The sequence below is a fragment of the Podarcis raffonei genome, chromosome 3 (genome assembly GCF_027172205.1).
Source record: "Podarcis raffonei isolate rPodRaf1 chromosome 3, rPodRaf1.pri, whole genome shotgun sequence".
Taxonomy (NCBI): Eukaryota; Metazoa; Chordata; class Lepidosauria; order Squamata; family Lacertidae; genus Podarcis; species Podarcis raffonei.
In genome coordinates, this window is record NC_070604.1 from 13,782,126 (window position 1) to 13,798,669 (window position 16,544).

Genomic DNA, 16,544 nt, shown 5'->3' on the forward strand with positions numbered 1-16,544 from the left:
CAAAGAAGCAGTCCGCTTGTTCTTGTAAGAGAACGGCACCATGACATGACTTAGATCAGAAGTTTTAAGACATTGTACCTTCGTAGAACTCCTTTTGCGTCACCAAATAGTCTGCAGAACTCATCTATTGGAGAAGATCCTGGGAGCACCTGCCATTGCCCAAGTTAACAGGGAGCTCACTGCCCTGTATTGGATAGATGGATGGGCAGTGGCAAGCAAGCTGACTTCAAGGATCCCTTGGCAAGCTTCCAAGGAACCTCCAGGTTCTCCTGCATGCAGCTCAAAAGCCACAGGTTTATATAATATGGCCATAACCAAGAGTAGCTTCAGAAGTTGCTGAAGAAAAGGTGCTCTTTGAATAGTCAATTCCCCATTCCGCTCACAGTGCTTCTCTGTAGATATGGATACAGTGATTGTACATTCAGCTTGTGGATCTTCACCACACACACCTACGTCTGCTATAAGGCACTGAGAAAATGCACAGGAGTGCGCAACGGTTAGATTTTGGCATCAGAGGACGGGACCTCTTTTATAAAAAAGATCTTGTACATGCCTAGATGCTTCAGGCACGTAATAAATATTTTACATCAGAGCCTGCTCTAAATACCTCAAGGAACAGACCTCCAAAGCACGTCTCAGCTGATGAATTTCAAATGTTTGCAACCCCTTGTCTTAATGGAAAACACAAGGAAGCGTGGGCGAGATTGTTCCTTTGTGTTTCATGGAAACTGGCATGCCTCTGACTCTTCTGCCCTGGTGAGCCAGGTGGCCTTGGGTGAAGTACGTCTCAGTGGTCTGGCCTGAATGGTTTCCTACAGTAGAAAATAACCGAGATCTCAGAGACTAATGGGCTGATCGTCTTGGCTCAATACATCTGAGAAGGATAATGGTGAAGTTAAGGAGGAAGTAGACTAAGGCTAATCTGGTTGCAGCAACAGGAACAGAAGTTCTAGTATCCATTAGATTGAGCAAAGAAGTCCCATTCCTTTGGTTGGAGAACTGCATTGCAAAATTCAGAGAAGGGCATATTTCCAAGGACGGGTGGGTTTTGGTTTGCATATTGTTTCACAAAGTGCAAATTAGGTAGCTTCACCTAGAACTGAAAACTGAACCAAATTTCTCCCCAGACCTTCTAGAGATACACCAGTGGTGAAACCCTGCTGTGGTTCACAAGTCATATCATGCTCCAATGGTTTCCCCCTGAGCAAGTATTATGTTTAAACCATTCCTCCCCAGAACTCTTTTGCTCCTTGGAAATAAAGGGCTAATTCTTATTAGAACTAACCAAGCTTTAGGTAAGCAGATATTGCTCATTAGGAAGAAGTCAGGCATGCTGAACAACAGTTATAAACTAGGATTGCAAACCAGCAGCAAACCTCAGGAATGGCTCCTCCTGTTTCCTGCCCCGCCGACAAATTCTCCTCTATTCTATCATCAGCCTTAAATGAGGTTGCGCAAACTAGGTCCCTCTTAACCAGGACATGCAAACACATTTCAGACTCTTCCATCAAGCTCTAAGTCAGTGATAACCATGGTTCCTTCTGAGGAAGGTGTCATAATAAATCACAGTTGAGCGTTAGAAGGGAGGCAGGGGGAGGAATTCATGCTGGAGAGGTGAAGGACTGCTGAGGAACATGCGCCCATTCTGAAGGACTAGATAAAAATATGTACAGTGGTACCTCGTGTTACATACGCTTCAGGTTACATATGCTTCAGGTTACAGACTCCACTAGCTCAGAAACAGTGCTTCAGGTTAAGAACTTTGCTTCAGGATGAGAACAGAAATCGTGCTCCAGTGCCACGGCAGCAGCAGGAGGCCCCATTAGCTAAAGTAGTGCTTCAGGTTAAGAACAGTTTCAGGTTAAGAACAGACCTCTGGAACGAATTAAGTACTTAACCCGAGGTACCACTGTATAGTTTTATTCTTTGTAGATGCAGAAAAACACTTGCATTCCTAAGAGACCTGAAAGTATCAGTCAAAACCTGCAATGTAATATAGTGGAACCTCGGTTGTCAAATGTAATCCATTCCACACGACCGTTTGACTTCCAGAACATTCGACAACCGAGGCTCAATTGCAGGTCAGCAAAATCCATTGAAAAAATGGAGAAACACGCCTTGGAAGCCATTCAACTTCTGAGGCGCGTTCAAAAACAGAAGCATTCACTTCCGGGTTGCTGGCGTTTGAAAGCCGAAACGTTCAGCTTCCAAAGTATTTGACAACCAAGGTTCCACTGTACTTTTATTTGCTTCAAAGGCATAGTAGTGACAGTGTATACCTTTTCAAAAAAAAATTCAGCCTGCATCTCCTTAAAGAACAGGGCTTGAAAGAGGATGCGCTGTCATTGACTAAGCCGCTTCTGGAGAACCAGAGCAGTGCACGGAAGTGCCGTTTACCTTCCCGCCGGAGAGATACCTATTTATCTACTTGCACTTTGACATGCTTTCGAACTGCTAGGTTGGCAGGAGCTGGGACCAAGCAATGGGAGCTCACCCCATTGCGGGGATTCGAACTGCCGACCTTCTGATCGGCAAGTCCAAGGCTCTGTGGTTTAACCCACAGCGCCAGCTGTGTCCCATGTACAGGGATAGTGTCTCCCTAATGTCAACAGGCAGGGAGTTCCAAAGCGCACACTAAAGGAACGACTCCTTACAAACTTGGAACAAGCTCTGTGTGGTGTGCAACTTCCACAGACTGAAGTGACTGAATCAGCACATATGTATATAAGGGCTCCATAATGTCCCAATTCCTGGGATTAAAATGGAGACTTGGAATTCCAGAACAGAACGCCCACTCATTCATCTGTCATTTGTGTCAGAATGCATCACCGGAGAACGAGCGAGGACATTTTTGTCCCTGGAATTCCAAACAGGGTGTGAGAGAACAAAATGTAGTAACAATTTATGCCAGGGTAGACTGGGTTGCCAGATATCCTTTTTTTTTTTTAAAGGCAGGAATTCCTCAGTTATTGGTCATCGGGTGAGACTTTTGGGTGAGTCACCAAGACTGGCAGCTGTGGGTACTAAGGCAAAATAGCAAAGATGCTTTGCAGAAGTTTCAGATGGGCCCCCAAAGTAGATCAAAATTTTGTTGGTATTCACTGCCTGAGCTGGTTTAAGAGTAAGACTGCCCACCACACAAACCAGAATCAAGGCAGCTTTTTAAAAACAGGTATATATAACTTGTACAAAAATACATCTTTTTGATATTTATGTCTGATTCTTCTAGCAGTAAAGTGGCAAATAAGAACTGGGGAAATGCCCATTTAGTGTTGGCTAAGAGGTTTTTTTTTAAAATGCCTCTCATGACTGCCCAAGGGTGTACTTTGTGTGTTTTTCTACTTCATTGCTCTCTAGTCTCATTGCTTATTTACTTGGCTACCTGATGTTTGAATCTGGCCACAATGAGCAAGTGGTGAGGAAAGGGAACAGGCTGCCACAGTGAGCACCCTCAAGGAGGGTGATAGGGTGCCGCCTAATAGACCCCTTTTCCCCAACCCTTTCAAAGGGGGGGAGGGAGGCATCCTTTGGGCCCCGTAGGTTTCACCCTTCCCAATGTCAGACAGTAGGGGTTGGTGATGGTGGCAAAGCTCCCTCAGCTCATAATTTGGAGGGCTGGCAAAGAGGGGCTTAGATAATATCAGATAATAGTTTTATTTGTTGTGTTTGCCATAATTGGTTTGAATGTTTATATTGTGTTTGTAAGTCACTTTGGGTCACTACTGTGAGGAAAGTGGCAGAATAATAATAATAATAATAATAATAATAATAATAATAATAATAATTGTCAGGGGCTCAGGAGCAGAAGCACAGGGGAGAGAGGAAATGGAGAGCGAAGGGGAGGAATCCGAGGGCAGCGTAGGGGAGTATGACAGTGACCCGAGAGATTCCATGAGCTTCTCCAGCGAATCAGAAGATTCCCAGAAGGGGGCGCCGATGGTCAGGGCAAGGGGGGTCCCAGGGGGGACGCACCAGAAACAAGGGGCGAGCGGGGACTCCCAAAGCAGCAGCAGGGGATCAGGACCAGCTTCCCCACCAGAGCGTAGTGGGGGGGAAGAGTCACATGTGTCAGGACCAGCGTCTCCTCCAGCGGGGAGAGAAGATGAGTCAGGGCTGACCACGCCTCCATCGGAGAGTGGGGGAACGGAGGGGAGGTCAGTTCCAGCTAGCCTCCCCGAAGGGGGGAGCAGTGACAGGAGCAGTGCAACGGTTAGGAGGAAGGTCGCAGGTTGGGCGCGCTCGCCAAGTTCAAATGTACAGGCGCGCGGGACAGCAGGAAACCCGGATTGGGAACCAGGTCCTAAAGCCCGCCGGAGGGAGGGGGAAGATTCAGGGGACTCAGCGTCAGAAGAGTCTAGGAAGGGCGAGACCCCGACGGACAGGCGGAACCAGAGGAGGAAAGAGCAGAGGAAGAGGTGGAGCAAGGCTAGAGTCTTAAACTGGTGTCTGGGGGGAGGAGATTCAGACGGAGCTTCAGCGGTCTAGAGTTTGAGACGTAGGGCTGCACGCTGCGGCTGTGAAAGTGAAACTGAACTTCAATAAAGACTTTTATACTTAACAACGAAGCGGCGTTGGTCCTTTGTGAGCTGGGACCTTGGGCAGCTCTGACAATAATAATAATAATAATAATAATAATAATAATAATAATAATAATAATATCATCCAGTGCTTGGAGCCAAGGTAGCATGTAATCTGTGCTATTTTTCTAGAAAAAGAGGTGCTGGAACTCACCATGGACACCTCCCTTGTTCTCTTATAACGGCCATAGCACCTACCTGTGAGGTGCCAAAACTGAGTTCCGGCTCTTAATTGCATTTATGGTGCCCTGTACTTCCTTCTGGGTGTTGGGGCAAAATAGTTTGTTTCGCAGGAACTTCAGAGTGGATTTGATCTGCATGTTTTCAGCTCAGCACTGGCTATGAAAGGAGAAAAGCAGCAGAGAGAGCCATAGAGCAGGGCTGTGGCTTTATCATCAGAGGCCCTTTCTCTAGGTACTCCTGCTGCCAGAGCTTTAGCAGGTAGTGATGACTAGGGAGAAGGACCTTTTCCTATGGTGGTACCTCAGCTTTGGGATGCTTTCCTGGCATCTTGCCTAATAAGTTTTAGGTAAGACTATTTCAACTGCCCAGGCCTTAGAATTATTAGTTACCATGTTGCTGCTGGCTGAGAAATTTGTGGCCTGCTTGTTTCTTTGCTTTTTAAAACTGCTATTATTGTTTATGACTTTGATTTTTGTAGCAACTGTATTTTAATTGTGGTTGTTACTGCTGTTCTGCCTACTTTGTCAGCTGCATTGAAAATCTGTATGATAAAATACATACTTTTAAGTCGTCCCCGTCCCCCCGAAAAATAGATGCTCAGCTTTTCTGAACAGATGGAGGGAGTTTGTGCTAAAGAGGGAGATGTCTTCACATTTTGTCAGTTGTATTGGATTCTATCCAATGGTGTCGCTCAGCTGACAGTAAGGCATCCATCACTAGGAAAGCAATTTTCAATGATTCCCCTCCTAAATGTGCTCCAGAGGATGGGGCGGGGGGAGCCTCCAGAGCAGATTTAGGGAAGCACAGGGGCAACAGAGGAGGAATCACTGAAAATTGCTTTCCTTCTTCTTCTGGTGACTGAAGCCTTCAGAGGAGAACAACTGTTGAAACAACCCATTGTTTTTAACTAATGATGTAAGCTACATAGAGAGGGCTCAGAGACAGAATAAAATAGTCCTATAAATATAATTTTTTTCAAAAGTGTCTCATTAAGTGGTTGCGTGTATTTTGTCTACACAGAGATCTTGCATTCTGTCCATTTGGTTAGGTCATCTTTACAGCCGTATTTTCTCCATAATTTGTATTTACATCATCATCACAATCTATTTCCTACGTTAAATCATCACTATACAAATGAGAGTTCTGACACTTTTAACGTCTCTTTATTTTTCTTCCAGTGCTCAGAAGAAGTCAGCCATGGGTGTGTTACATGCAAAGTCATAAACCATGTCAGAATTATATTCCTCAGGCGAAGAGAAAAGCACAAATATCTGCTCCTAGTATCCTCTTAATCTTTCTCTGTTGTGAAACTAGTAGCAATAATAATAATAATAATAATAATAATAATAATAATAATAATAATATATTTACACCCTACCCATCTGACTGGGTTTCCCCAGCCACTCTGGGCAGCTCCCAACAGAATATTAAAAACATGATCAAACATTATAAACTTCCCTAAACAGGGTTGCCTTCAGATGTCTTCTAAAAGTCAGATAGTTGTTTATTTCCTTGACATCTGATGGGGGGGGGGCGTTTCCTACTTCTACAACAGAGGAAGGCATCTACAGTTCCCACACTGGGATGGATTAGAATAAAAAGATTTACTAGGAGTCATATTCTAGGAGTAGCCTCCTGGGATTCAGTTATCAACCCCCCCCCCCCAGGTTTCTTCCACTTTTTGCATTTTGATTGTGGAGGCCAAATTTAAAGGACAGCCCCTCTGTTTCTCCTGGAGTTTTCTCATCCAGCAGCAGTTGCCCAGCAGAACTAATATGAAAGTTGCCAAACATGCCTTGAAACACCAGTTGGCTGGTGATTTGTTGATTGAGATTATAACTTCATTTACTATGCAGTTATTTGGGAGTGAGCTCCATTGAACACAGGGGAGCTTACATTGGAGCAATCATAACCCCATAAGCGATCATAACCTGAAAAGCAATGGGCTGCAAAAGTCAAGACATTCCTGCGGTTGCAAACAATGACACTGTGGGCACACCCTGAAAACAAGAAGCTCTGGAGTATTTCTGAGCACCTGCCACCCATTCACACAACCCCTCAGAAATGCTGCAAGAGGTATGTAATCCCAAATGCTATGAAAACCAAACTGTCTGCAATATTAGATGCAGATATTTGCCAGCCAGCTAAAACCATCAGCCACCTGGTTTACTTTTGTTTGTTTACAGCACATCCAATAAATCTCCTTTTCCATGCAATTTTCCTTCCTTTTTTTAAAAGGAATAAGAACATAGGATAGATTTAAGAGAATTCAGAATCCTCCCTGGAAATATTAGAAAACTGGGAGCTAGCAAACATTTCAGAGGCCCCAAAGCATCAGTTTACTTGTGCTTTGAAATGTACAGCGGAGGCAGGTTACTATAATTTTGGCTAGAGAATAAGTAAATTTGCAACTTATGTTTCCATCTGTTTAAATGCTTAGCGCGACATCTGATATACTCTTTGCCTTTAATGTCTGCAGGATTCTGCTCTCCCAAATCCCAGAGCTGCAAAATCAATTGAGTTAGGAAGTATATAACTTTGTATTGCTACACACGGCAGAATCTATGAAAAAGATCTACTGAAGCTCTTGTTCTGCAGTGTTTCTCAAATGCAGAAACTTAATTTAACAGATCGTTTTATGAGGAATGGTGAGATTTCATGAAATCAGCAGTCCATATACAAACACATAAGCCGCTGTTAAACAGAATCTGCCTTTTGCCTTATTTTATTTTTTTAAAACCCAGATAAGTCACTCCCACCCCCTCAATTCAGTAGCATATAAATAACTCCGCTGGGAATTAGTTTCACCTAGATTTTCATTTGCCCAGCTGTTTCCCTCATTATGTTACTGGCCTTTAAAGAGAGGCAAATTCAGGGTTATTCCAGTGGTACCAAACGCCTCATAAAACAACAACAAAATCCTTCTCAGATTTACTGTTCTACAGAAGGGTCCCACAAGGAAAGAAAGCATCGTTCATATAAAGAAAGTTATAGCTAGGCATCTTGAAGATATTGTTAGCAAGAGCGAAAGTTGTTCTACAAGGCTAGCCTACAAGAAATGGGTCAAATGATGGCTCTTGTCAGTCAGAACACAGTCCAACGGCCCTCCAGATGTTGCTGGACTACAGCTCCCATAATCCCTCACCACTGGCCATCCTGGCTGGGGCTTATGGGAGTTGGAGTCAGCAGGTTCCCCAGTTTCTTACATCGTTCAAGCTCCCTCCTAACAAACCCTCTTTCTCCCTCTTCATCTTGGCCGTGGTGGTGGGGATTTTGTATCTGCTTGGCCTCCCTGGAGCAACTTTAGGCTGGACTAACAATAAGGAAGCAGCTTAAAATAGGAATTCAGCTGTTGGGCAGCCCAGTAGAACCCTCCCTAAGTGTCACCATTCCCCATATATTTCTTTCCCATGTCACTTCATGCAGAAGGGCATCCTAAATTTGGTTTCATGCTTTAAAGCTACACTGAGGTTAAGTCCTCATGCCATTCAGCTATCTCAACCTCCTGTAAGCAGGCAGGGCTTTTACGTCCTTACAAACAAGGGGAAGCTCCCATTTTAATACCCTAATTTCAAGTTGCAGCCATGCACGTTTAGATTAATAAGCACCCTCGCAGAAACACCAGTTGTGGAAACTATGCAGCCTTCTATTAAGAAGAAGCTGGGGGGGGGGTGGAGAGAAAGAAAGGTACTTTCCCCCAATACTCAGGGTGCAGCTGTCATTGTCCCAGCACATTATTCTGTTCTGAAGGCTGAAACTTTGCAACATAAATGTGGCCTTCCTGCATCCCATCTGCACAAACTCAGTCACACCTACCCGGAATTTGAAAAAAGCAAAATGAGGACAGCATTTATTGGTTTCAAAGGAGGGGCGAGATCAACTTGGATGGGGAGAACTTAAAACTTGCTTGCTCCTAGATGAAGCATACATTATTAGTTTAGAAAACACTGAATCGTCCACATGGTTTTTGAGGCTGGTTTTTAAAATGTCATAAACTATCCCGAAACTGTAAGGACTGGAAAGAAATCAAAATAGTAAAGTATCTGGGAAAGTATTTGGGAATTTCCAAAATTCCCTATCCACAGATGTATGGAGAGACTATAATAAGAAGAGAAATTCTCACCACAGTATCTATGCAACACCTGTCACTCACACAGGTGATTCCTACTTTCTGCCCTGAGATCTTCGGATAAAGGGTGGTATACAAATCCGATAAATATAAATCAATTTTCCTTAAGCCATGCTAGCTTCTCCAGACCACATTTCTCACCAGCCCTGCTCTGTGCTCCTACAAGTGCTTTCGCCTGGCTGGAACTGTGAAAATGCCTTTTGCTTACGTGGATGGAGCCTCTGAACAGATGGAATGTGGTCTGCTGTACTGCTTTGCCCACCTTTGCCCCCTGGGCATGTCCACCAATGGCATGTGGCCCCTGGAAAGTTCCCCAAGAGGGAATGTGGCCCTTAACATCATGGCTAAAAATCTAACTACAAACCAGTTAGTCCCCATCTTGAATCTTACTACTGCCATGAATTTACTAGCTGGCCATAGGTTCTCATTCTCTCTCTCTCTGACATCTGAAACATGGCAACACCGGCCAACCTCACAGGGGTGTTGTAAGGAGGACAAGATACTTTATTGGAAGCCCTCTGAACCCCCGTGCAGTAGAACTGTTAAACACTATCAGAAAATGCTAAGAAGCATTACTACAAATCCATGCACATGATAATTATCTTATCCCTACACACTGGTCCACTTTTCCACTCCATTCTTCCTTAGCATTTCCCACAATGTTTCCAGTTCAGTAGAGAAGAGGGGGGGGGTAGTTCTAGAATTTGGGATGGAGCACACCTGCTGTCACCCAGAATATTTGCAAGAATATTACTATTATTGTTGTGGGCAGAGGGATATATTCTATTCTTCAGACTCCCAAGTCCACACTGGTTTAGAGATGCTCATAGGACATGTGAAAAATATACAGGCCTATCATACCTGGACTGGGAAAAGGACTTGGCAGGATGTGTGTTCATGCAAGTTTAAATACCACACAGGGGAAAGACAGAGAGACCTTTTGCAACATTCACTGGAGGTGTGGGTGGGGAGGAGCACAGAGCACACCTTGCTGGGCAGCGGGCTGAAACAACCTCCCATGCAACAGTGTAATGGCAATTGGTGTTTGAATGATGCAGCAAGTATTTTAAAGTGGTGGAGATGAATGGGTTGAGATCCGCTGCAGGGTGCACAACATCTTGGGGCCAGCATGAGAAGATCAGGATCAAGACCTGGCGTCTCTGCTCCAGCAGGTAGGCTGTAAAAACTGGAGACCTAGCAAAAGAGGTAGGTCCCCAAAGCCTATGCATGTAGGTTCCATCCAGACCTTTGGAAGAACATGTGGAAGTCTGGAGCAGAGACCTCACACATGATCCTACTCCTCTTCATGCAGGCACTGAAAGAATGAAAGGAGCCAAATGTACAAGTTCTAAAGCAGAGATGGGGAACCTCCAGATCAGGGGTCAGCAACCTTTTTCAGCCGTGATCCGGTCCACCGTCCCTCAAACCATGTGGTGGGATGGACTATATTTTTTTTTTGGGGGGGGGGAATGAACGAATTCCTATGCCCCACAAATAACCCAGAGATGCGTTTTAAATAAAAGGACACATTCTACTCATGTAAAAACACACTGATTCCCGGACCGTCCGCGGGCCAGGGGTGCTGGGAGTTAAAAGTACAGCAAAATCTGGAGGACCAACCCCGTCTTCTAAAACGATGGTGGAAATAGCCTGAAATCACACACGGGATACACTGCAAGGCATTTTTTTTCAGGACTCCTGTTTGCTGTGTGCACTCGCTGCATTTCTGTTGCGCTGAGTTTTTAATCCATGCTCACACAACGCTATCCAAACTGCCAAGTCCTTGGACCATTCCTAATTCATCCCTAGTGTGAACACTTAGCGGCAACTTCTTTGTGCTCTAAAGCGGCAACATGAACACACCCTTAGTTAAGCCGAAATAACATAACTTATTGAAAAACACAAGCTTTGCATGCGGACGTTCTTGAGTTCAATCCCCAGGATCTCTAATTAAAAGGAGAAGCACAGAACACGCTTGTATTTCTTCGGAGGTTTTTTCTACCTGGCTCAGTACAGTATTGTTTATGTGGAGTGGCAGAGCCTCTCCGGGGTTTCAGGCGAGGGAAGGCATTCCCAGTCCTACCTGGAGATGCTGAGGACCGAATTTGGGAACTTTGGCATCCAGAGTGTGTGCTCCTCCAAGAAGACGAGAAGGGATGGGCAAGACCTTTCTCCACCCAAGACAATGAAGAGCCAGTCCCAGTCCGGGGGAGCCTAATAAGCTGCCTTATACGCCTCACGACCACTGGATCCATCTAGCTTAGCACTGGTTATACACTGACTGGCAGCAGTTCTCCTGGTTTTTTTGGGGGGGGCATCCCAACCAATGCCAGGGGCTGAACCTGGGTCCTCCTGCATGCAAAGCAGATGCTCTGTCATTGAGCCACAACCCTTCTTCTCCCTGCAGTGTTTCTCAGATTTGATCCTCAGTTGTGGGACTACAACTCCCATCATTCCTGACCACTGGTCCTATTTGCTAGGGATTATAGTTGTAGTGCAATAGCATCTTGGGAACCAGGTGAGAGGAACACTATCTGAACTAACAACCTGATAGCTCCGGTTGATAGAACATGAGACTCTTAATCTCAGGGTTGTGGGTTCGAGTTCCACACTGGGTGAAAGATTGCAGGGGGCTGGACTAGATGACCCCCGGGGTACCTTCTATGAGCAACTTCAGGCATATTTGCACCAACATATGCAGCGATCCCGGTGGGTGGAAGTAAAAGAAGAGAGGGGGGTAGGGGAGCGAATTAAGAGGGTGGCTAGCAGAGGGACGCCTTGGTTCCTTGGTAAATCCTCTCCCTTCCCACCCCAGAATGTAAACCCGCAACTTTCGCCGGTAACCGCGAAGGATCCTGCAAGGGTGCTCGCTCACCGGTTGGCGCTGGCTGTGGTTTCCCGTGGCGGCGTCGGGCTCGCTGCCCCGCAGCACCGTGATGTGCAAGGTGAGCAGGAGGAGTCCCAGCAGCAGGAGTAGCTCGGCCGCCAGGCGCACCATCCTCTTGCAGCGGGCGGCTTTAGGGCTCCGCGACGGCGACGGCACAGCAGCGGCAGCAGCGAGAGGAGGAGCCGCGGCGGCGGCAGGAGCAGCAGCAGCAGGAGCTCCGGCCGCGCCGGCGGCGTCTAGTGGGGCAGCAGCCGGATTCCCTGCGCCGCTCTCGGGATCAACCGGGCCGGCAGACGACGACGACGGGGAGCAGGAGGAGGAGGAGCTGCTGCTGCTGCTGCAGCCCGCGCCGCTGCCGCACCGCCACCACCCCGGCGGAGCCACTTCGGGGCGGGAGGCGGCTTCCGAGGCGGCGGCGCGAGGAGGCTGCGGGCGCCCGCCCGACGGCAGCGGGGCCGTGGCAGGGAGCGGGTCCGGCTGCAGGGGGCGCTGCTCTCGCTGCTCCTCCGGCAGCCCGGCGCCCGCATGGGGTCGCGCCCGCCGGCAGGAGCGCACCGGGAGGCAGCTGCCGCCGGCCTCTCGCCCGCCCACCGCCGCCTCGTCGGGCCCCGAGCGCGCTTCCGAAGCAGCCGGAGCAGCGGCGGCGGCGGGGCAGCCCTCGTGGCGCAGCGCAGCCGAGAGCCGTCGGCGCTGCGCCTGCGGACGACGAAGGCGAGGAGGAGGAGGAGGTGGAGAGGGAGCGCGCCTTGCGCTGGAGGTGCCCGGCCTGCCTTCGAAGGCAGCATGCGAGGCGGGGGCGGCGTCCGCCCCTGCTGGCGGCCGGAGGGAGCGCCCCGCTCAGAGGGCTCTCCTCTCTCGTCTCTAGCTCGGGCTACTGCTGCCCCCAAGGCCGGGAAAGGCGACTTCTCCTCCTCTCTCCAGCCCCCCAGGTGCTCCCCACCGTGCCCACCACCGGGCGCCTTCGCAGGGGCGCCTACGGGGCTCTCCAGCCCACCCGAGGGCTCCCGGGACGGTCGGCGGGCGCCTGTTTTCTTCAGCCCATGAGCCGGGCTGGGCTGGGTGCTGTCAGAGGGGTGCGGGTGGGGGCTGCTCCGGCCGCCCCCTCGGGGCTTCTGCGCCTCTTGCAGGCTAAAGGTCTTCCCCGGGGTCTTCGGCTTGGCTCCCGAACCTCTTCCCTTCCTGGGGGTAAAATCCTCTCGGAGGGAAACCAGGAAACGTCCAAGTCTTTGAGGGGCAACTCGCAGGAGAACTTGTCCCCGGTCCTAAGACGGCAAAGGCGGAGAGTTTGTGTGCGAATCCACCCCGTCTGCTGGCCGGTGTGTCTCCGCTTGCAAGAGGCTGTCTCTCTTCCCCGTCCCGCCAGGCTTTCTCATTGCGTGGGTCTCATGCTTTTATACCGCGCTCTTTCCCTCCTCTGCATGGCTGCTGTCTCTCTCCCTCCCCAACCCCCCCTCCTCGTAAAGTTTTATTTCTTCTGATCTCGTCAGAGCAGCTTCTCCCCCCCCCCTCCTTCCTTGCTTAACTCCCTGTTGCTGTTTACTTGCCCCTAACTGCCAACTTGGATAATTACAGGCCAGTACAGCAGCGGACGCCGATGCCCTAGTAGCTTTCCTGTATTTCATGAAGTAGGTTGTTGCCTGTGGACAGAAGACCCCGGACCAAGCAAACCATTGTCATATGGAACTAGACACTCTAAGTCGGTGTTAGACATCAGAAAACACAGGCTTTTGTTGAGCATTCATTCTGATAGGTTTGCAGGGCGGTGGCGATGTTAGATAATGTTGCCTCAAAGCAACCTTAGCCCGCACTTTTGCCTTGCATTTTCTCTTCACTCCTTCTTGCAAAAGGCTCACATTTGGGGGAAGTGGGTTTGCTGCCCCAGATTGAATCCCACATGAAAACAATGACAGCCTGGAAATGCCTTATGGGTGCTTGGAGACAGCAGTTTATTGTGGAATTGGCACTGCTTGTGTGTACAAGTTTTTCGCAGCATCCACATGACATCGGCTTCATCAAAATTGCTGCCCCATATCTCCCCCTTCATTTAATCCAGATGTCCCCTTTCTTTCTTTCTCCTCGTGCAAATTCAGGTTGCTGAAAGGTCTTGTGCAACACACTTACTTCCCCAAAATATTAGGCTTTTTGCGATAAAGAACATGATGGGCAAATGCACTTGAAAATGTGGGAGGGCACTTGATTTTGAACCATCATCTAACCTCCCCGTAAACAAACCAGAAACCAGTTTTCCCCACCAAAGACATTTCTCCTTAAACAGTAACAATTCAGAATGGTCATGTTTACATCCCCTTTGTCTGACACCATTAAATGTTAAGAACAAGCTCTTATTTCGCCTTTTGTTTCCTGAGAAAATACGATTTTCCCGAAATGACATGTCAACAGAAAGTTCAAGAGCTATTTACAGATGTACAAGTGAAAACCAAAGTCACTCAAATGACTTTGTATCCGTTTTAAGTGCGTTCAGGGAGGGCTTCTTCACACAAAATGTGGCCTCCGGTGGTTACCACAGAAAGTGTGAAGAGAAGGTAGGCACATAGGAATTTGCCTTGTCCATCTGCTCTGACTACCAGTAATTCCACATGGTTGGTCTCAGCCATGGTGCAGCTGGGTAGCTTGATGCCTTAGGGTTTTGGTCTTACAGGAGCTCATCTTTAGCCAGCCATGTGTATTACTTTTGTTGTGAATCACACAATTAACATATCTCCCTCCCCTACATCACCATCCCGTGCTTTACAGTTGATTCTACATTCCTCATGTATGTTAGAACACACACAAAGAAACACTCAGAACTTTTGCAGTTTTGCATTTTAAAGACTCACTTGAATTGCAGCACTGTCATGACGACTGGAACAAAATGGAGTTTACTTCTGTTGCCCTGATGCTAAAGGTATTTACTTGGGAATGAGACCATTGTGGAGAGTGGGGTTTATTGTTGGCATTCACCTGCCTCAAGAGACAGTGGATTGTGCCCTCAGGGATGAAACCAAACTGCTGGAGAATCACAGCGCCTGCTGTGGCTGCAGAGACCGGTAATTCATAGCTGCTGCCTCTTGCATTGTTTTCGCTGTGTTAGCAACATTGATGTAGCTCCCCAGGGCATAAGACTGGGCAGCGTGTAGGGAGGTCTTGGGCTGCCCATCCTTGCTGGTGTGCTCTAAAGGAAAGCAGAGCAATATGCTTGGCACCAGCTTGGCTGCATGAGCTGCCAGAAGTACAAGGTGCTATCCAACTGCCTTTGGGACTCCACTCCGAATTTGCTGTCTTTTCTTCCCCCAAATCTGTCCCATAAGGCCGTGGGTGTGGGTTTTCCTCGGGGTTTACTCCCGAAGCCTTTCTCATGACTGAGTATAGCCGCAAGGCAGCGAAGATTTCAGACCAGAGTTTTCCTTCTTCTAGGTGGGCAACGTTCACAGGTCGATGAGCCTCTTCCCCTCATTTTCCTCTATAGCATGTGCAGTTTCTGCCTTGCTGACCAATAATGGAAGAGCGGGGTAGAAAAGAATAATCTATATTTCAAAGTGAAAAATAAAAGGAGCTCCCTGCTCCTTTTAACTAGAGATGCCACTGCTGTGTGCGATATTGCACTTGTGCTCATTGCTGACTATGGTCATCCCAGGTTGTGTTCATCAGGCCAGACCTGGGGTCAGAGAGAGCCGTGTGAGTTGCTTACATGTCTGCCTCACAGGTCAACCTTACAGATGCCCACCCAGAATGGAAATAAATACCGTTTAAGCCTGTGGGGTTTAATTCTGAGTAAATATGAACAAGATTAGGCTGCATGGGTGTGAATGGTGTTGACAATGCAGCTATCGATAGCAGGCCAGGCTTTTTGAATCCTCGTGGCACCAGCAGTAAATCTTTACTGCACTGTGGTACATAAGACCTGTAAGCCATTGAGATCACAGTGTATGTTACCGTTCCTTTGAAAGCTTTGATTTGGAGGAGTAAAAATAATCTACTTTGTGGTTAATATCTAACATGTTTAGATATTAATGTGAACCAGCAAATGCAGTTAGAGTTGAGTGACTGAGTTAAGTTTTATAACAGAAATTACACATGGCTCCACTGGCAGCTTAAAAAGCATCTGTGTTGGTTCTGAAAAGGACACAGGCCTTAAAAAACTCAATTGTATGCAAGCCCAATTCAAAGCATTGTGTCTTTTTTTTTTTAATGAATTTGAGGTTTAGGGATGAAGCTTCTGTAGTTCATTGTCCTCTCACTGATATAAATAAGATCCAGAAAAAAGGTCAGTCAGTGGATTGACGTAGAATGAAAGACAACGGACTGGCTACGAAACAACATTTTCCACTATTAGTTCTTGGAATCTGATTTGTTAAGCCACCGGCATCCAATCAATCACATACTTCCATGCCTTTTCAACCATTCTCAGATCACCTTTGGAGGGCCAGCCACAGAGAGCCCAATTTAGTCCACTGGTAGCCAGCCTGTGTCTTCTGTGGAGGGAGGGAAGAAGGCAGGCAGGAGTTGAGCTGGCTGGCTGGGGAGAGAACCCCATGTAGTGCTTGTGTGAATCTCTCTGTGTGTGTCTGTGAGTGACACAAAGAATACGAATTATACAAATATGGGTGATGGATGAATAAAGGAGAGATGTTGAGGGTCTCAGAGGGAGGCTAGCTAGCTAGCTAGTGTGAGAGAGAGACTTAAGAGAGAGGGTGGATATATACAGTGCTTTTTCCTGAAAAAATGTTTAGGGGTACTGTCATTTTCCTACTCATATTGAAATACTGCC

The 16,544-nt window shown here is 47.4% G+C and overlaps 1 protein-coding gene across 1 annotated transcript in view; it reads right to left on the bottom strand.

Moving 5' to 3' along the window:
* The window catches only part of ISM1 (isthmin 1), a 28,326-nt gene extending 16,094 nt beyond the window's left edge, over window positions 1–12,232 (bottom strand). Inside the window, exon 1 of the mRNA XM_053380616.1 lies at window positions 11,765–12,232. Coding sequence (XP_053236591.1) covers window positions 11,765–11,887 — 123 coding nt within the window. The 5' untranslated portion in view covers window positions 11,888–12,232. The remainder of the gene's footprint in view (window positions 1–11,764) is intronic.
* Between the last annotated feature and the right edge of the window lie 4,312 nt (window positions 12,233–16,544).